Source organism: Microcebus murinus, chromosome 5 (assembly GCF_040939455.1).
Source record: "Microcebus murinus isolate Inina chromosome 5, M.murinus_Inina_mat1.0, whole genome shotgun sequence".
Lineage (NCBI taxonomy): Eukaryota > Metazoa > Chordata > Mammalia > Primates > Cheirogaleidae > Microcebus > Microcebus murinus.
Window position 1 is genome coordinate 37,586,365 of NC_134108.1, and position 22,209 is coordinate 37,608,573.

Genomic DNA, 22,209 nt, shown 5'->3' on the forward strand with positions numbered 1-22,209 from the left:
CATCTAATCAACTCCGTTCCTGCACTAAGGCCTTGTAAATTTCTCAAAGCATTGATCTGAAGCAATCATAGGGCATGTGTCATTTGTTTCCCATCACTCAAAGATCACTGTCCTTTGTTGTCTGATGTGCAATTCTGTTAAAACTATTATTTTATGTATTTTATCTGTTTTCCTTAGTTTCCAGTGTGAGGACTAATCAGGTCTCTGTTATGTTATTTTAGCTAGAAGTGGAATTCACTAGGATAATTTGGAGAGAAAAAGAAGGCAATATTGATATTCTACTACAATATAGTATATTATGTTTACCCTTCCCAGGAGCCAAGTGAACAGGGGTTTTAAAAGGAGAGAGTGGGCAATATGGTTGAATATCTCCATTGGTCTTGGCAAGTAGTGGGGAGTTGGTGACCAGAGAGACCTGATAAATGGAATGGTGGAACTAGAAACTAGACTATAGTGAATTCATGATTAAATGGGAGTCAAGAAGTAGAAAAAGCAAGTAAAAATGATATTCTTAAAAAGTTGAGTTGAGCAGTGATGAAAAGATACCAGATGGCATTTATAAGAAAACACAGAATCAGAGAAAGTTATTTTTGTTGACAATCCAAATTTCTATTTATGTTAAAAACAGAGAAAATTAAGATTGAATATGGATAGAGCACAGGTTAACAAAATGGCCCACAAAGTGGCCACCATATTTTATAGATAAAGTTTTACTGGAACACAGCCAATCCTATTCATTTACATTACTGTCTATGGCTGCTTCTGTTCTATAACTACACAGTTGAAGGATTGTGACAGAGACCATATGGTCCAAAACCTGAAAATATATACTATCTAACTTACAGAAAAAAATTTGCCAATCTGGAAAATAAAGATTCAACATGCAGTTAAAGTGTGCAATATATTTCTAGTCATCAAAAGCTCTAAATTCATCAGCAATCATTTTAATACATTATACTAAGACAGATAAAACACTGATAATTTTAATGGAAATAAAAATGATAGTCTTAAATTTTTCATTTTGGATAAAGAAGGATTAAAAGTAACTTCTCAAAATAAAATTAGGTTTGTTCTTTCTTAATCTTACATTAAAAAGTTAACATTGCCCACAAGAGTTTGGGAGTTTTTTTAATGTTGCAATAAAATTAATTTAAAATTATTTTCCAATTAGTAACTTATCCATGGACATTATATTACATATGTTATAGAATTTTAATAAAGAAGGATAACGGGTCTATATTGTTTGATTTTGATTTTCAAATATATAATATTTTATATTCAATAATATCCATTCAATAAGCATTGTGTGACTCAGTCTTTAATCATTTTTAAACTTTTTCTAGGCAAAGAAGTCAAGCCTAAACCTCCACGTATGTTATCTGCATGCCAAATAAATAAATAAATAACATATACACGAATACATAAATAAATAAAATGCATGCTTTTACTCATCCTCTGATTCTATGTTGAATATTTTGCTTAAAATCAAAGGCTTATCTATTTTTTGTAGAGAATGTGCCTATTCTCTTAAGTGTGTTTCTGAGGAGATGCTATGCTGAAACTTTTCTTCATTCTTTACTAGTCGGAGTTCAAACCAACACCTTTTCTTACCTTGTCATTAAAGATATTAGCTTACATTTCCATTTTTTCTCAAAATAATTCTTATTATGATTGATAGTGAGGGACCTTTACTTCTCTGTTTGTATTTGCCACAATCATAAGAAAAAAAGTTAATATGACAGATTAGAAAGCAATGAATGATATATAAAAGAAATATGCAGGAATATAAGAAATAAATATCTTTCTGTAATCAATTTTACTAATGTTCACCTCTTATTTTCAGAGCTGCAAGTAAAAAAAGAAGAGAAGCCAAGTATGTATATTTTAAGTATAGATTCATACATGAAGTTCATATTTATAATAAATAGCACAATATCTCTTTGCAAAATCATGTCCTACTGTAAATATTATATCAAATTTTATCCTTGGCCAATTTTAAAAAGATAAAACAAACAAAATATATATTTATCTATGCTACCTGTTCTTAAAAAAACTGTATTTACGTAGGTAAACTCTTTGAGCATTGTATGAGCATTGTATGACTCAGTCTTTAATCATTTTTAAACTTTTTCTAGGCAAAGAAGTCAAGCCTAAATCTCCACGTATGTTATCTGCATGTCAAATAAATAAATAAATATTAATATATACATGAATACATAAATAAATAAAATGCATGCTTTTACTCATCCTCTGATTCCATGTTGAATATTTTGCTTAAAATCAAAAGCTTACCTATTTTTTTGTAGAGAATGTGCCTATTGTCTTAAGTGTGTTTCTGAGGATAATGTATATGGTTCAAAAGAAGTCATTGACTAATTGAATTGACTACTACTATTGTAGAACACAGACATTCTATCAGAAAAACACCTGCTCACACCCATGCCTTTTGGGAGCCTCCTGGGTCAGATATACATTTACGAAGGCTGAACAGTAGGTGGCAGAAATTTTTTCAACAGAACACACAGCAATCTGATTCTGAAAACAGTTAAATTTTTGGTTAATATTTCCTAATTCTATTAGTATTGCAGGGCTGCTCTAATAAAATACCACAAATAGGATAGCTTAGAACAATAGAATTTGTTCTTTCACATTTCTGGAAACTAGAAGTCCAAAATCCAGGTGTCAATAGGGCCATGTTTCCTTTGAAACCTTGCAATTTTTGGCTTTGGGTGTTTTCTGGCAATCCTTGATGTTCCTTGACTTGTAGATGCCTCACTTCATGCTCTGCCTCCTTCATCACGTGGTCATCTTCTCATTTTGTGACTCTATCTCTGTATCTGTTCCCTTCCTCTCATAAACATAACAGTCATATTGGATTAGAGATCCACCCTACTCCCCTGTGACTACATCTTCACTAATTACATCTACAATGATCCTATTTCCAAATAAGATCACAGTCTGAGGTACTGGAGATTAAGACTTAAGTATATCTTTTGGGGAGACACAATTCAATCCCTAACAGTCCATCCTCTGGCCTCCCCAGAATTCATGTCCTTCTTATGTGTGAAATATATTCACCCCATCCCAACATCTCTGAAAGACTTAACCCTTCTAACATCAACTCTAAATCCAAAATTTCATCTAAATATCCGCTGAAAGTCCAAAATCTCATTAATTATCTAAAGCAGTTATGTATAAAAACTGGAGTTTGAGTCTTCCTCCAACAAAATTCTTCAGCTGTGAACCTGTGAAGCTATAAAACAAATTATCTGCTTCCAAAATAAAATTATGGGACAGGCATAGATAGACGTTACCATTCCAAAAGGCAGAAATTTGAAGGAAAAAAAGAGGTCATAGGACCCAAGCAAATTGAAAACGTAGCAAACTTAAAGGCCCGAGAATATCCTTTCTGGCTAAATGCTTTGTTCTCTGAGCCTGGTAGGACAGTGATTCTGCCCTCTTAGCTCACTGGGCTGACAGCCCTGCCCCTTCTGCTGAAAGAGATCCCATAAGTCCAGGTCTTTGAATCCATGGCTCTGCTCTTAGAGTCATCATCCATTCATTTCATCATGTCTCTGGTCCCTTTTTGTCAAGTCTGTTTATGCTTGTATAAAGCTCTCAAAGACCTGACCAATCTCTCACTTAATTCATGGATACCAAAACCACTAGATAAAAGAGTCCACCATAGATCTTTCCTGTATTACCACACCTGTATTTCTGTCTTCTACTGAGATGCTTGATGAACTCATGAGGCATACGCCTAATCTCTTTCGTGAAAGCTTGTCCAGCCACACCTTGGCTCTGTCTCCAGGGCACACTGTTTAAGTAGGCTGAGAATTTTTCAGATCATGAAGTGCCAGTTCCCATTTTCTTAACAGTTTTTTCCCTTAATTTATCTTTCTTTTCACAATTCTATTTTAAGCAACAAGGAGAAATGAGTCTGCACCTTCCATACTTTGCTCGGAAATCTCGTTAGCTAAATATCCAAGTTATTCACTTACAAATTCTATTTCCCACCCAACAGAAAAAGACAATTTAGCCACATTCTTTGCCATGTTATAACAAATATCTCCTTTCTTTCAGGGTCCAATAACATGTTCCTCATTTCCTTCTGAAACCTCACCAGAAGCACCTTTAACATTCCTATTCCTAGCAACACTGTGTTCATATTTAGAGTAATATGTATATTGCTATGGTTTGCATGCATGTCCTCAAAATTTACATGTTGCCAATTTAAAAATAGTAAGAGAGGAGCTTTAAGTGGTGATTAGGCATGAGGGCCTCCCATGCGAATGGAAATACATTTTTCATCAAAGAGGCTTTATGCAGCATTCATGCTTTCTTCCCCTTTTGCCCTCTCCCATGTAAGGACACAGCATTTCTCCTCTTTGGAGGACACAGAGCAAGGCACCATCTTAGAACCAGAGACTGAGCCTGCTGTTACCTTGATCTTGGATTTCCCGGTCTTCATAGCTGTAAGAAATAAATTTCTGTTTTGTATAAATTACCCAGTCTGTGATATTCTGTTGTAGTGCACAAAATGGACTAAAACAGAAATACATAGTCTAAGATGACAGAAGCTTTCTCTATAGCTTTCCTGATTTCTTTCTGAGCCCTCAGCAAATAGCATTTAATGTTAATATTTCTGCTTATCATCTCTTCAAGGCAATCTAGATAAATCAAGTGCCCCAAACTCATCCAGCTTCTATCCATTACCCAATTCCCAAACCACTTTTACACTTATAGGTTTTTTGTTTGTTTGTTTGTTTTACAGCAGGACCCACTTCCTTATACCAAAATCTCTTAGTTTCCGTGGATGGTGCAATAGAGTACTACAGTTTCTGTTGCTTAAAACAACAGACATTTATTCTCTCACAGTTCTGGAGGCTAGGAGTCCAAAATCAAGATGCTGGGAAAGCAATAGTCCCTATCGAACCCATAGACATGAATCTGTCTTTGCCTCTTCTAGTGTCTAGTGTTTGCTAGCAATTCTTGGTGTTCCTTGATGTGAAGATATATCACTTAAATCTCTCCTTCATCATTAAATGGCCAAGTTCTCCTTTGTGTCTGTGTCTTTATGTCTCTTCATTTCTTTTTATAAGGATACCAGTCATATTGGATTAAGGACCCACCCTACTCCAACATGACCTCATCTTACCTAATTACACCTATACAACCTTATGTCTAAATAAGGCCATATTTTGGAGTACTGTGGGTAAGGACTCAACATATCTTTTGGGAGGAGACACACTGAAGACATAACACTGTCTGAATTGCCAAATAATATACATACCCAATTAGTTCTGTTTCAAAGAGTGTCTTTTTTTCAAATTTTGGTGTTCAAAACATTTATGTTGACATTGGAACTATTTCCTGCAACAATCATCTTGAGAAAAAGTAGACAATTTAGGCTTAAATTAATTAGCAGTAACAACAATGTAATAACGGACAAATGTATAACATGTTTCTAACTGCTGTGTGTTTAATAGCCCAGCATTGACAAACCAGCATAAAACTGGAATAAATTTTAGTAAAATTCTTTTTAAATTATAGTAAACAAATAAAATTATTTCTAAAAATGAATTTGTACTCTAATTTTATGTTCAGATTTTTAATTTTCTTTCTTTCCCTCCCTCAGAGCCACAAATTAAAAAGGAAGCAAAACCAGGTAATAATATTTTTATTTCATATAGATTCAGAGCTGACATTACCTTCATTTCAGAATGAAAAGAGCCCACCAAGGGGGATGCATACAGAGCCTCCCAGTTCTATTCTGTTGTTTGGTGTGGTTTAACAATACGGGGTTAGGTGAGAATGGGGATGTTTTAGAGACAAAAACATCTAGATTATGGGCTTAAAATAAACCTAACGGAGATTTCAGGTTTCGGGAGACATTTCTTGGGGTTTTTCAAAATCAATAAGGATTATATTTAATTTGTGGCTTCATTTCCACTAATACACTAGAATTATAAAAATCACAAAATCATAGACTATTGGGGTTTAAAGGGAAATAGGATAAGAATTTATTAAGCATCTACTGTGAACATTTTTATTTTCATGTCATTATGAGAAATATGCAGCATGGCAACTATTATCTACATTCAACATCTATGGAAACAATTAAATAGACCAAGTTCAGAAAATAACTTCTTTTTACAAGATTTTCAAGTTGATATATGTTGGAGCTAGGATTATTTGCCTCCAAACCCTGAGTGCTCCCATGAAGAGACTGTCACAGACTAACTCTATCATTTTATTAAGAGTTATCATTGACCTAAAAACAGAGTCATTGCTATTGAGTGCTTTAGTCCTTGCTCCGGTACCAACTAGCTATGGACCTGAGGCAAGTAAAAAGGAACCCTCAGGCTTGATGGAAGCTATTTCTTCATTATGAAAAACTTGTTTAGCAAGAGTTACCAATACCAACAAATTTAAGAATACAAATCTACATGTATATGCAACACTATCTCACCCTTTAATTCTCACCAGAGCTTACCTGGCAATTGATCATAACTTTGAGTCTAGTTGTTCTTATAAGTAATATATTTGTATTGTAGTAAGGCACATGAATGCCTATCTATTGTTTTATGATTTATTTTCCTGATTATATTTATTTGTTGCAGGTGAATATATTTTATCAGATATAAGCATTTTGCCTCTTTCCCCTTTTATTTTTTTAACCAGAAGACCAATACCATTTAAAGCTAGTTAGATGTAGTGCCATTTAAGACTTATATTTGTTATTATTAAATACTACATTTTGCAGCTAATTTAATTTAATATGTTATTTATTTATACTGTTATAGCTTTATCTGAAAAAGCACAAATACACTATATATATAAAATTCATCTATAATGCTTATATAGAATTTTTATGAGAAATATTTGAAATGTTTTTAAAATTATATATGCTCAATCTATGTGTTTATATTTATGCTTCATTATAGCCTATGCGTTGGAAATTACATCTGCTTGAATGTAAATAAGAGTTCTAGGTCTATTGTTTTCATGAACTAAAACTTTTAACTTTTACATATAAACTAGGATGACATGAAGATTTAGTAATATTTTTTCTCCATGATTATTACTTTTGCTAAATCTGTTAGTTATTTTCCATTTGACAAATCACTAGCCTAACTCAGTGTACTCACAGAGCACATCTATTATATGTTAATTTATAAAACTTCTAAATACCTGAAAAAATTTTCTTTTTATTATTTCCAGAACAAGGCATAGTGAAACCAGAAAAGACTGTTTCTCATGGTAAACCAGGTATTTTGCAGGTGGTATTTGTAGTATCATAGTGTCTTTCAATGTTCTAATTTTAGCAGAAGGAAGAGTTTAAAGTCAAGTCTAAAGTTACTTGGGACAATTCATGCCTTAAGTCATCAGCTCCTAGAACACTTCCAATTTTAGTCATCTTCGCAATATTTTTTGCACTGAGAATTTAACCAGTCAGCTGTAACTAGACAGCTAGTCATCCCTTCTCATCAGAGGGTTAGCTCAGAACAAAGACCGTCAAAACTAGCACTCAAGTGAACAGGCTCTAAATTTTTTGTTTTATTCTGCTTGGGGTAAGACATTCTTAGAAAACTTGAAATTCCTATTGGCTCATTTCAAACATGATCATCTTAGAGTCCCTAGATCCCAGGAATGCCTTCCTTCATTCCTTCCTTCATTTCTTTACATTTGCCTCCCTTCCTTCTCTTTCTCGTTTTTTTTTAAATTTTTATTCCTGGTCTTGCATTCCTGGTCTTGCATTTTGGAGAAAGTACAAGTGAGCCAATGTATTCTGCTTGTAAAGAAAAATGCAAAATTTACCAAAATGAGGTTATAAATTATGTTTTATATAAAACCAGAACTTTATTTAAATTTAGGCTAGTTTAATATGAATTTAATTTTGAGGTTACTCAAGCCTCATTATTCCATGGAATATTATCTTTCATTCCAGGCTGAACAGTTTACCCAATGTTGTAAATATGGTTAGGCCAGAATCTTTGAAAAGCTAAAAACATACTTTCTCCAAAGAAATCTTAGAATATCTTTTGCTTAGGTTTTTAAAATTGTACTTTAGAAAATCTGTATATAATGGGTTTGAGTCAGTTTGATTTGATTTGCTTATGCTTTAAAAAATATGACATTCACTGACAACAGGAATAAAGAAGGCAGGGCTGGAGTGTGGAGAGGTGAGAACCGTCTGTATTGACGTAGCAAAACTTTAGAAACAACTTCTTGGATTTCCCAATTTAAACTAATAATAAAACCCTGTTATTTTCTTGTGTTATAAATGTTAGCCATTTTGAGGTGAAATACCAAGAGAGTGAGTTTAGTCTCTATGTATTAAATATGTTGACTTCCAGCCACAACTCTCTTACTTCAGTTACACCCTCATGCTCTTTAAATTCTCTGTTATCCAGTGTAAATTTGTAATTAGGATATTTGATCATCTGATTAATACCCACTGCCGAATACTTAAAAAGTTTAATTTTACATAGGGTCATTGTAACAATCTCTTTACTTTGACTCCAATATCTTTGTAAAATCATAGTGGCCACAAATGTATCATGACTGCTCTTCCTCAGCTTCACAATACAGGAAATTTGGGTTCTACAGCTATTCCAGACAAGTATCTGCACAAGATCAAAATTGCTATTTCCTTTTTTTTTATTATTACAGCATATTACGGGGGTACAAATGTTTAGGTTACACATATTGCCTTTGCCCCACCCAAGTCAGAGCGTCAAACGTGTCCATCCTCCAGACAGTGCACCCTGCACCCATTAGGTGTGAATATACCCATCCCCTCCACCTTCCTCCCGCCTGTCCGACACTCAATGAATGTTACTTCAATATGTGCACCTAAGTGTTGATCAGTTAATACCAGTTTGATGGTGAGTACATGTGGTGCTTGTTTTTCCATTCTTGGGATACTTCACTTAGTAGTCCCAGCTCTAGCTCTATCCAGGATACTACAAGAGGTGCTAGATCACCATTGTTTCTTATACCTGAATAGTACTCCATGCTATACATATACCACATTTTATTAATCCACTCATGTATTGATGGGCACTTAAGTTGTTTCCACATCTTTGCAATTGTGAATTGTGTTCCTATAAACATTCTAGTGCAGATGTCTTTTTTTCCTTTCATAGATGTTCCTATTCTCATTTAATGAGGGGCTATATATTTCATAAAGCAGTACCTCTGTGTAGATAAATACAGTGAAGGCAAGGAAGGCAAGGAAGGCAAGGAATAGGGTTTATATTGGCAGGAATTGGCAAGAGAGGAAACAATTTAAACTAGGAAACTTCTATGGCAAGATAGCTACAAAGGATGTATTAGCTGGATACATTTTCTTTGTGTTCCCATTCAATCTGAAGAGAAGATATTACTTGCCATTTTATTGAGGAAACAGATAAGTTTTTTTTTTTTGGCATTGATGCTATTTCAAAAAGAATACAAAATATCAATCCTGAAATATGTCACTGTTTTGTACAGATGTATTCAAAATTTGTACACATGTTAACATTTTTTCTTATCACAGAAGAAAAAGTTCTCAAGCAGGTAAAAGCTGTCACAATGGAAAAAATGGGTAAATAACATATGTTATATTTTTCTTCTGTCTATTAGTTTTATATCATGTGACTATACTCACACATATCTTCACTGAAGTGTGTAGACTTTCAGTGCCATAAACTCTAAGATTCTGAATTCTTGTGAGTAACTAAAGATACACTTAATAAAAATTTTTATTAAAAATAACAAAAACCAGAATGGCATAACTGTATTTTCTAAAGTGTGATTGATCTAAGCTGATATGTAATTCATGAGGAAATCTATGCAATGCATTGATTCTCCTGTTTATGTAGGTGTTTAATCTTATTTTCAAACCACATTTCCTCAAATCTCAAAATCACAGAAATCTAAAACTTTCTGCTATTTATAAATTAGTTGGAATAATTTCCTTTCATGATAACTCCATAAAGAGTTACCTGGTTATATAACTTTTAAAATGTACCTTAAAGAATGATCAATATTAAAGTAAAAACAGTCCATTCCTTACTCTTTGAGTACTAGAGTCTTTCCTACAAGGAGAAAGAAAACCTCTGAGGCTTTGACTCAGCTGACATTTTGAACTACTAAATCTCCTCTATTCGATTCCACAATAGAAATCCTACCCACCTTGGCCATTAAGACAGTCCTATTTCTTATTAATACTAATAATCATTCGTAAGGAAAAAGTCTGTGAAGTATTATTTTCTCCTAACTGAGATAATCAGGATTTAAATACAGTGTTTTTTAGAGGAAAATATAATAAAATTCAGAAGAGAACTAATTATTTACAGAAATTATAAAATAGTATTTCATAAGAGGAAAAATAACCTCATAAGGCCATTTTTACATTATTTCATCTGACCATTGCATTTTATTTATTTATTTATTTCAAGGAAATATGAGAGTGCAAACATTTTGGTTGATGACCATTGTATTTTATTTCAACCATTGCCTAGGTTTATAATTTCAGTACATGTTTCTCTAATTTGCACTCTTAGGTATTAATATGCTCCCTGAGTATTTCATTCAGTTATATGGATGTTTGGAGATTATGAAGAAACTAGATCAATGTATTTGTGTCCCAAATATATAAATCGTTTTAAATTTTATGTGCATTTCATATGTCCTATTAGTTTTTCACTAAGCAATATGATTAATGTGTTTTCTGACAGTAACATAATAGTACTTGGAGAAAATAGGTTAAACCTAACATAAGGAGAGAAAGTAAAGCTAAAAAAGAATAAATACAAATGCTAAAGAGTTATTTTTTTTATAGTCTCCATCTACTAACGAATATACCATCTGCTTTCCTCTATTTCCACAGTCAAGCCCAAACCAGCAAGTAAGAGATGAAAACAATAAAACCTGAGAATATCGCTTGGCCATTTCATCTTTAACAATTTGCTTGGATTTTTAAAATTGTCATTTTCAATGGTGCCTATGGCTATATCACCTATATAAGTGACAAATTAATGTTATTGCTATGGCTTTGAGCTCCTTTTCTTTCACTACTAATTAGTGATACATTATAATTATTAAAAAGAGATATCTGGAAGGTATATCACTATTAATATTAAACTAGTGAATCCATACAGCTATAAAATACCACTAATAAGAAAGTGGGTAGGTGGAAAATCTTTTAAACATGCCTAATGAACAACAAAGGAAAATGCAATGATATACAATTGTCAGCATTGTAAACCATATAATGTCTTTGATTTATTTGCTTTAAGCTATGTTAATTACACTGTAAGTGGACTTTGACACTTAGAAATTCATAAAATTAAAAACATTTTGGTATTTGTCTACGAAAATCATGTAATTTCTTCATGAGTGTGAACTTTAAAGATCACTGATTTCAGTGTACATGTGTGATACAAAGATTACAGTGATAGAGTTTAAAGGTGACTATCGTGCTTAGGAAGGCTTGAACATTTGCCCATCGTCACATGGGTGGTAAATGTGCCCAATATTGTTCAAAACTGTGACATTTGTCCTCGAATGATATACATTTGTGAAACACAACCATAGATGAAGACATGAGTGGCTGTTGGGCAAGTATTTTCTGGCTCCTATATGAAAAATGTATCAAAAAGTTTCAAAGATGAACTTGGGAGACCAGTCAAAAGGACATATAAGTGGTGCTGGCAAATATATGGAGCCTAATTAGAGCATATTCACATCCTAGAAACTGTGACATGTATTTTTAATATATATTTTGTATTATTATTATTACTTTGATTAATTATGCTTTTGTAATGCTATTATAACAGTTTAGTAGCTTGAATATTGGCTTCTTAATTTTCTTTTATTTTGCATGCTTGTTTAATACATTTATGCACATTCAGTTCATGGAAATTCATTTTTGAATGCTGTCAATTTCTAACTTACAAATATGCATTTAATCTAGCAACACCTAGAGTACCACATCTTCCCACCTACTTCATTGCATTGGTGCATGATGTTGGGGAAAAATAGTAGTTATTTTAGAGAAACTCCAAATCTAGATGTGAGGGCGAGAAAGGACAGATCAGGAAGATTAACTCTGGAGGTCATTAGAAAGAGCTAACACTGGGTTTGTTCCAGTGCTCTGCTAAATGTACTAATATTCTCAGTCCCATTCAAGATACCCCACCCTACGAGGCTTCATTTGAAGTTCCACTTTTGATGAAAGAGAGAGATCTCTTAAATGTTTTTAACTCAGATATTTTTCAGATGGCTACAAGGGATGTATATTATTCACAAATTTTTATTCCATTTATTATGTCCTAGAATAGTTGAGATTAAACTATGAGAGTTGTAACTAGATCTGGAAGGGCAGGGTGGTACAGAAGAATAAAAATACATAATGTGGTACCCTCTGGAATAGAGCCGATCTAGATTAAATTTTCCATAAGAAACTAATGTTCAGCACTAAATTTCTTCTGACCTGGCAAGAAGGGAACTAGGAGTCAGAGAGCTAAAAGGAGGAGTTGGTAAAATGCCAAAGACAAGTGTCATCTACGTTGAAATGTCCCCAAGGAATAACTTAACCTTCGGCAAGGAAAGAGAAAACAATCCTCTTCTTATTCTCCTCTTTGACATATTCTATCCTCTTCTTATATAACATGACCCCAAAAGGTCTGGAACCCTAGTATTGTCTTTCAGTTACATAAAAGAGAAAGTTCTTCACTAGGTGTCCTGAGAATGAATATAACCTTGCTTATAATGTGGTTTTATGGCACTATGCTTTCTGTATTCCAAGCTGTATAAAAATGGCTTCAAAGGCATGTCTCCCAGGTAAACTGAGGATCACCTGCAAACATATAAATAAATGCTTGCTGCATAAAGGATCCACAGATTGACAGGGAATTTTGATTTCTCTCCCTAGAAAAAGCAGAACATCAAGAAAAAGAAGCTCCATCTCTAAAAATAGGTATGTTTTTTGTCATTTTTGGTTTATATTCTATCTTTCACTATTTTTATTAAATTTGAAAATTAAAGCAATGCATACAGGTGATTTTCATTTTGTTTCCTGGTAATGTTTAGTCTTGTGGTTTTGTAATGTAGTTTATAGTTTAAACTACATATGATATAGTTTATCTGACCTAAGGGCTGTGATATTGTTCTCAATCAAACATGGATTGCCAAACATGCTACCATAATATAGGAAAATTAACAAATAATAATCACTTTTATGATTCACACGCCCCTTCTAGAATTTTCAGTATTTCACTGTTGTCAATATTGATACTATTTATCATACTAATGAAGTTGACTCACTGTCGGTAGTTTTAAAATATTGTGTTAAACTACACATGTTAAATTTCAGTAATTGCGAATTTCGGTCTGATATATTTTCTTAAAGTAGAACGTATATCATTGTATCATAGTTACCATCATTTTTAAAAATGTTATTCAAATATTAAGGCATATAGGATGCTAAGTACAAAATTACCTCCCCTTTTCCTTTTCCTTATTCTATCAGTTCCCCCTTCAAAAATATCAGATAATATCCAATAGGTAATCACTGTTATTTCTTAAAATATCTTTCTAGCATTATCTATCTGTACTAATAAATATATATCCCCCCTTTTCATTTTCTTACAAAATCATGACATGCCATAAATTATTCTGTATCTATATTTTTCTATGTAAGAATGTATCTTGAAGCTTTTTTCATATCAGTACATAGGATTTTTCTCATTAATAATATTTTATTGTACAGTTGTATTCAGTTACTTAATTAGACTCTGACTGGCATACACTAAAGTTTTAAAAAAGCCTCCTTTAAAGATACATGAAAGATATGTCTAGTTTTGTTAATTTAACAAATTAGTTAACATATATGTCTAGTTTTGTTAATTTTAAGAGTAAAATTAAATAAAGTAGAATTTTTAATGAAAAAATATATTTAATGTATTGGAATTTGTATAGATATACTTAATTGTTCTCTATAAAAGTTGTATCAATTAATATTTCCACCATTAAGAGTTAGAGTTAGTTCACCTAAATTTGGATAATTTAAATCTTCCACAGTCATAGTCCAGTATTATCTACTTTTTAAATGTGTATAAGTAGAACTTTAGATATAAAACTATGATACAAAATTAATGTTTTTAGTTAAAAATTTCAGAAGACAAGGTATATTGGAGACAGGATGTTTTTATATGGTATAGTTTTTTTTATCTATCACCCATTTATTCTTCCTGAGATTTTATAAATTCAACTTTGTCATTCCAAATACTGGATCAGAAGAGTTTAAATTGTTAATATTAATTAATATTAATATGTATTCTGAAAGCTGGCAGAATATTCTTTTTATGTCATTTGGAAAGAGTAAGAAGTTCAGATTATTGTGAGCATTCATTCATCCAGCATCAAATTAAAGATGAGGTAAAACAGCAATAAAGAAGAGACTGAGAACTTGCCATACTTTTTGACTTTACAACTGTTCCATGAGAAACTCATTAGGAATATGTCTTAAAAATTACTGCAACTTTATACCCTATTGGTAATTTTAATAAATGTTTAGGCTTTTTCTTATTTTAACTATGAAAATCAGAAATAGGAAATATAAAGAGCTGACATTATCACTTATTTTTTCTCTTCTTTTTTTTTTTTACTTTTTAGATAAACCAAAACCAACTTCAAGTAAGTGTATGATTTTACAATTTTAGAAATAAGCCATTTCATTGTTTTGATTTAGTAATTTTCTTTGTATTGTAAATAAAGTAAAAAATATGGTATGTTAGTTAATATAGTAGCCATTACACCATTATCTATTATATAAGTGATTCTGGTTGATAAAGAATATTGTGCATACAGGCATAATAGGGAGATAAAAAACACTCAACGTAGAAGAAAATGGGCAGATGAAAGGGCCTTTCTCAGAGGAAGAAACTATACATCAATAAACACATGAAGAGATGTTCATCTCATTAGAGATTTAGAAAATACAAATCAAGAAAAATTTCAATGCCATTGTACGGGCACATGTCAGAGACATTGCAGGTTTGTTTCCAGATATCACAATAAAGCAAATATTACAATAAAGCAGATCACACAAATTTTTGGTTTCCAAATGCATATAAAAGTTATGTTTATGCTCTATTATAGTCTACTAAACGTGCAAAAGCATTATGTCTAAAAATGTACATGTGTTAATTAAAAAATTTTTATTGCTAAAAAATGCAAACAATCATTAAAACCTTTAGTGAGTTGTAATCCTTTTGCCGGTGGAGGGTCTTGCCTCAATGTTGAGGGCTGCTGACTGATCAAGGTGGTAGTTGCTACAAGTTGCGGTGGCTGTGGCAATTTTTGAAAATAAGACAATTATGAACTTTGCTGCATCAATGGACTCTTTCTTTCATGAAAGATTTCTTGGTAGAATGCGATGTTATTTGATAACATTTTATCCACAGTAGAACTTCTTTTAAAACTGGAGTCAATACCCTCAAACACTGCTGCTTTTATCAACTAAGCTTTTGAAATATTCTAAATATTTTGTTGTCATTTCAACAATGTTCTCAGCATCTTTACCAGGAATAGATTCCATCTCAACTAACTCTCTTTGCTTATCCATAAGAAGCAACTCCTCCTCACCTGTTCAAGTTTTAACATGAGATTGCAGCAATTCAGTCACCTCTACAGGCTCCTATTATAATTATAGATCTCTTGCTATTTTCAACATATCTACATTTACCTTCTTCACTGAAGTTTTGAACTCCTCAAGTCATCCATGAAGATTGGAATCAACTTCTTCCAAACCCCTGTTAATATTAATATTTGACCTCCTCACATGAATCATAAATGTTCATAATGGCAGCTAGAATGATGAATCCTTTCCAGGAGATTTTCAAATTACTTTCCACAGATCCATCAGAGGAATCACTATCTATGGCAGCTATAGCCTTATGAAATGTATTTCTTAAATAATAAGCCTTGAAAGTTAAAATTACTCCTTGATCCTATGGGCTTCAGAATGGATATTATGTTAGCAAGCATGAAAACATTAATCTTCTTGTACATCTATCTCAGAGCTTTGGGTAACCAGATGCATTGTCAATGACCAGAATATTTTGAAAATAATCTTTTATTCCTGAGCAGTAGATCTCAACAATGTACTTAAAAAATTCACCAAATCATATTGTCAACAGATGTGCTGCCAGCAGGCTTTGTTGTTCTATTGATACAGTGCAGGTAGAGTAGATTTAACATCATATGTAAGGACCCTGGGATTTTTGGAACCCACTAAGTGAGCATTGGCTTCAACTTAAAGTCACCAGCTGTATTATCCCCTAACAAAAGAGTCATCCTATCATTTGAAGCCTTAAAGCCAGGCATTGACTTCTCCCTTTAAGATATGAAAGTTCTAGATAGCATCTTGTTCCCATAGAAAGCTCTCTTGTTTACATTTAAAATCTGTTATATAGTGTAGCCATCATCATCGATGATCTTAGCTAGATCTTCTGGACAACTTGCTGTAGCCTCTACATCATCACTAGCTACTTCACCTTGCACTTTTATATTATGGAGACAGCCTCTTTCCTTAAACTTCAGGAGCCAACATCTGTTAGCTTCCAACTTTTCTTCTGCAGCTTCCTCCCCTCTCTCAGCCTTTGCAGAATTAAAGAAAGTTAGAGCCTTGCTCAGGATTAGGCTTAGATGTAAGTAACTGTTGGGGTTGGTTTGATTTTTCCATCCAGACCACTTAAACTTTCTCCATGTGAGCAGTAAGACTTTCTTATCATTCTTGGGTTCACTATAATAGCACTCTTAACTTCAAGAATGTTTTGTTTGCATTCACAACTTGGCTTTTTTGGCACAGGTGGCCTAGCTTTTGCCCATCTCAGCTTTCAACATGCCTTCCTCAATAAGCTTAATTATTTCTTTATTATTATTATTATTTCAGTATATTACAAGGGCACAAATGTTTAGGTTACATATATTGCCTTTGCCCCACCCAAGTCAGAACTACAAGTATGTCCATCCCCCAGACAGTGCACATCACACACACTAAGTGAGAATACACCCATCCCCTTCTCCCTCCTCCCACAATGATTTCTAGTTTTTGATTCAAAATGAATGATGTACAACTCTTCCTTTCACTTGAACACTTAGGGGCCATTGTAGGGATGTTAATTGGCCTAATTACAATATTATTGTATCTCAGAGAATAGGGAGACCCAAAGAGGGGAGTGAGGGGGAAGGGGGAGCAAGAGAGAGATTGAAAGAGAGAGAGAGAGAGAGAGAGAGAGAGAGAGAGAGAGAGAGAGAGAGAGAGAGAGAGAGAGAGAGAAACAGATACTGGTGAACGGCAGTCAGAATACACATAACATTTATTGATTAAATTCACTATTTTATATGGGCACAGTTCAAGACATTCTAAAATAATTACGTTGGAACATCAGAGATCATAGATCATCATAACAGATATAATAAAATGAAAAATTTGAAATAGTGCAAGAATTACCAAAATGAGACACAGAGACAAGAAGCATGTTCCTTTGGAAAAATGGTGCCAATAGGCTTGCGTGACACAGGGTGGCTACAAACTCTTAATTAGTAAAAAAATGCAATATCTGCAAAGTTCCATAAAGTTAAGGTCAATAAAATGAGTTATGCCTGTATTCCATTCATTAATCCTTGAGCATTAGCACCTATTAGGTATATTACACTATACCTAGATATGTGAGGGACAGCCTAAAATGTTTTCTGTTGTTAAACCTATTTTGTTAATGAATTATGATAATAACAAATTCCTATGTGAAAAAAGTAGTTGAATCTCTCTTTTATCTACTTTCATTTGTTTGTTAGGATTTATTGAGTAAACACAGTATAAAGATCCCTCTAATTGTCACTGGGTAGATCAAGAAAAATTCAGAGGACATGGGCCTGTCCTCAGTTTATTTATTGTTAACAATATTCTCATTTTAATATTCTCATTTTTTAAAGGGTTGAGGTATGTTGAATTTGGTAATTGAAAATCATTGTTTTATTTAACATTTTAAACAATAATAAAAATACCATAGTAAATGATAAAATTATTTATTTTATATTATTAAAATACCCAGACTTTCCTCTGGGATAAAAATATGTTCATTTCAGTTAAGAGTTATCTAGATGTTGTATTTAAAATTTTTAAATGCCAAGGCCTAACCTGCTTTCTTAACAGTGTTATGACAGATTCCTCAATAATGCAGCTACAGTTTACTTCTGAATAGATTCAATGCCAATTTTAAACATTAAAAATTGCCCTTGGGTGGAGAAACTCTCTAGTATATTTTATTTATAATATAGCTATTAATATGAACAGTATTACTAAAATTAAGGATTAAAAGTCAAAACTAGAATGCTAGAAATATCACCATAAAGTCATTTAAATATACCATTTTGTTTATGAAATATTGTTTATCTTCATTATCATAAAATATATTTTACTCATTTTGTCTTGAATTTTGAATATAGTTTCCAAAGAAGTTATGTAAGACTAATAAAATTGATATCACCTATATATAAAACATTGGTATTTTAAGAGATATACTTCTCATACTTTCAGAGAAGTTTTATTTTCTGGAAATGTCACTTGCATTGATTTGTGAGGTAAAGATTTTTTAAGAACTTACCAGGTTAAATTTGTAAATATTATAAGTCTATGGATTTACTGAAGGAATAAAAAGAAAACTTGAGTCTGCATTATCATAAGCTATAGGCAAATATTTTCTATCTATCTCATTTATTAGACTGTAGTGACCATGAGTTGAGTTGTTTCTGTTTCAACCTTATCCCACAACCCCACTTAATTGAACTTCTGATAGAATCTTATAAATAAAATTGTCTTAATAAATATTCAATGAATGAATGCATGCATGCATCCATGAATTAAATTAAAAATATATATAACAGATTTATAATTTGCAATTTGTAATTAAGAAAACTAGAGGACCTAGAGTTAATTAATTTCACCACATTTAAATAGACAGTTTAGGTTATCTTGTAGAATGTTTCTATTTCCAAAATAGATGTCTAGTTATAATTTTCAGAAATATTAATTATTGGCACATTTCTTTGCCATTTAGAATAGACCTATCATAATTTAATAAGACATAACTAAAGATAAATTTCAATTGTCTGCCACTGAATAAAAACTATTTTCCTTTAATTTTCTTGTTTTTTCTATTACATTCTTTTTTTCCTAAAGAGGTAACATCAGAAGTCACAGACTCAGGTAAATATTTGCTTTCTCAGAGGAAGTAAAGATAGAGTTGTGGTAACAGTATGTATATTCGTGTCCTTATATATCTGTATAATATTTAGAAAAGAAAATCCCTTAATCACTCAAATTCCAGGTTTTCTCATCTATAGAACAGGAATAATGACTTCCCAAACGGCTTGTTATGAGGATTAAATGATATAATACATGTTGCATTCTCACCACATAGTTGTGACTCAATAAATAATGGTTTCCTTCTCACTCTTGTTTGGAAACATAGTCGAAGAAGATTAACAATCAACAGAGACTGTTTTGAAAAGTGTGTCCATGTTTTGCTTGGAAATATTGTGTGACTCTATCATTGCTTTCATTCTTTAATTTATTTATTGAGCATCCATCACACCAGCCAAATCCTTATTTCCTAAATACAACAATTGAAAATGCAGATGTTTTTCCTGTTGTTTCTAATTTGAACTTATTAATAAATGCATGGTTTGTGCTGGCTTCATTTCAAAGCATGTAAGAGAAAGGGAAGATCTAGGCCCGGTGGCATGAACCTGTAATGCCAGCTACTCAAGAGGCTGAGGCTGGAGGATCGCTTGAGCCCAGGAGTTCTAGACCAGCCTGGGCAACATAACAAGAATTTGTTTCAAAAAAAAAAAAAAAAGAAAGAAAAATAAGAAAAACAGAGGGGCTCTGCCATAAAGGTGACTGCATGTTCACAGAATGATCAACTATAACAACAAATGGAATGATGGAATGGGAAATCCCTGACCCCTGTCTTCTCATGGGGTTAAGACTCATCTCCAGCTACTAACTCCAAGATTAAGTAAGAAAATCATGTTTTTTAAAATGATGATTTATTGTTATTTTTTCCCCCTAGGGAAAAAGAAAACTGAAAAACCTGAAATGGAAAGTAAAGGTAAAGTAGACATTTTAAGACATATACATCAAATCAGTCAAAAAAAATGAAATAAACATACATAATTATACAAACCATATCACTAAAAGCAATTCATGACATGTAGACACTGGTTTTAGGGCACATACGAGAATTGCAGTACTTGCAGTTCATCCATATGAAAGGTGGACGTATTGCATTATTTTTAAATACCTAAGGGAATAGGAATATAGATCTAAAGCAAACTCTACCTGTTTATTCCTAAATTGAAGCCATGGACTTCTTTTCATATGACTCCTAAAAATGTGAACATTGACTACAAAAAATTAATATCAAGCCTTCAGAAGAACTATTAATAAATATGATATATTACTCTGACTTACCATTTCCTCTCTGTAGAAAAAACAGAAGTGAAACATCATAAAGAAGAAAAAGGTAATTTTTTAAAAGAAAAAAAACTATAATGCAAAGCCCTGAAGGCAAAATATTTTGAATCAAAATTTATTTATATCATTTGTAAATGTAATTTTTATTTATATATGTGATGATTGTCAGTCTGATTTGAAGAGGAAATGTGGTAAATAACTGTGGCTGTGTGGTAATGGACAATAGGCCAATCCATGCAAAGAAACATCCATTTGTTGTTCCAGTGACACTTCCTCTTAACATTGGGTTTATTTCTTTAGTAAACTATACAATATATTAATCACTGATTTCAATGTAATTTTCTGGAAAACTGACAAAGGCCTTGATTATCAAAGAAATATTTATTGGATCAAGAGGAAAACATTCTTAGATTTATCAGAATAACTATTAATAACAAAAAAAATGTTTTTGTTTATCCCCAAATTCAATTACTCAGAGTGACCCATTTTCCATAGATTCTAGTTAATGTAATTGCTACATTCATGGTATACCTCTGCTTATGCAAACCAAACAATCTCTACTACTAACATTTACTTTTGTTAGGTATTAGTTTGAATGAAGACACAATTTTTTAAATTCACTCTGAGAAAATATTTACAATGCGTTAATTATTCCCATGTTCTTAAAGCTTAGAGTTGAAGTGAGACACAATCTTTATGAAAATTTACTTTAAAAATTTGCGTTTTAATTTACATTTTTCTTATAAACAGTCTCGACAAGAAAAGAAAGTCCTCAATTACACAATGTGACAAAAGGTAATTTTGAACTACATAAATATTCAAATGTAGCATTAGTATAGAAATGCCTGAATTGTGTTGTTGCTCAATATTAACACTAGATTATTTTAAAGCAATGAAGTCTAGCAGATACATACTTCAGCTAAGAGCAGAGGATTGTTTTACTTGTTTCGCAGTTTTATATGTGAGTTATGCTGCTGTAATGTGACTACAAACATAAGTATCCTGACTGAAAATGTTTTTTAAAGAACTTTATATTGGCATCACTTGATTTTTACAAATTGATAATTCTTAGGTTTATGTTAGAAACTCTAAAAATCTCAAAGTAAACCATATCACACAGATTCCTTAAAAATATATATTTTCTAGTCTGGCCCTTTGAATGAGATTTAGGTTGGTAGAATGGAGATATTGCCAGTCTGGTTCAAGAAGGTAGAATGTCTGGCATAGTATTTGGGACAACTACCTCACCTTATATGTTTTTGTCCTATATACAAATAGTTTAATAATACAGCACATTTCTTTGAAGAATAATAATGTCTTATGGAAACAGATGAATTATTGTGAAAAAGTAAACTGATTTTCATGTTGCTTTTTAAGATTTATTTATTTTATGATCTCATTGGTAATTATCGTTGAAATAAAAATAATTCTCCATGACACATTTTATGAAATTTGGAAATTTTAAAGAAAATATTTAGATTAATTACATAATACAAAGTGATTTTATTCAAATTAGGTATAAGTATAATTGAACAAAAACACATAATTTTAACAAAAATCCTGCTGATTTTAGTAAGAGTATTTAAAAAGCATAAATATGTTGTGACATCTGAAATGATTAACAGCCTTTTTTGATAGCTCACATACTTTCTTACATAAAAGAGATTAATCAA

The 22,209-nt window shown here is 32.1% G+C and overlaps 1 protein-coding gene across 19 annotated transcripts in view; it reads left to right on the plus strand.

Annotated features, from left to right (window-relative positions):
* Positions 1-22,209, plus strand: part of TRDN (triadin) — a 385,153-nt gene that overhangs the window by 328,201 nt on the left and 34,743 nt on the right. For 12 of the 19 annotated variants that reach the window (XM_076003010.1, XM_076003005.1, XM_076002999.1 and 9 more), the window contains 13 exons: positions 1,344-1,370; positions 1,844-1,873; positions 2,136-2,162; positions 5,639-5,668; positions 7,225-7,272; positions 9,545-9,592; positions 10,880-10,897; positions 12,926-12,970; positions 14,668-14,688; positions 19,238-19,264; positions 20,133-20,171; positions 20,550-20,585; positions 21,287-21,331. In XM_076003010.1, coding sequence (XP_075859125.1) covers positions 1,344-1,370; positions 1,844-1,873; positions 2,136-2,162; positions 5,639-5,668; positions 7,225-7,272; positions 9,545-9,592; positions 10,880-10,897; positions 12,926-12,970; positions 14,668-14,688; positions 19,238-19,264; positions 20,133-20,171; positions 20,550-20,585; positions 21,287-21,331 — 441 coding nt within the window. The remainder of the gene's footprint in view (positions 1-1,343; positions 1,371-1,843; positions 1,874-2,135; positions 2,163-5,638; positions 5,669-7,224; positions 7,273-9,544; positions 9,593-10,879; positions 10,898-12,925; positions 12,971-14,667; positions 14,689-19,237; positions 19,265-20,132; positions 20,172-20,549; positions 20,586-21,286; positions 21,332-22,209) is intronic. The other 7 variants (XM_076003008.1, XM_076003014.1, XM_076003002.1 and 4 more) reach the window with 6 other exon arrangements.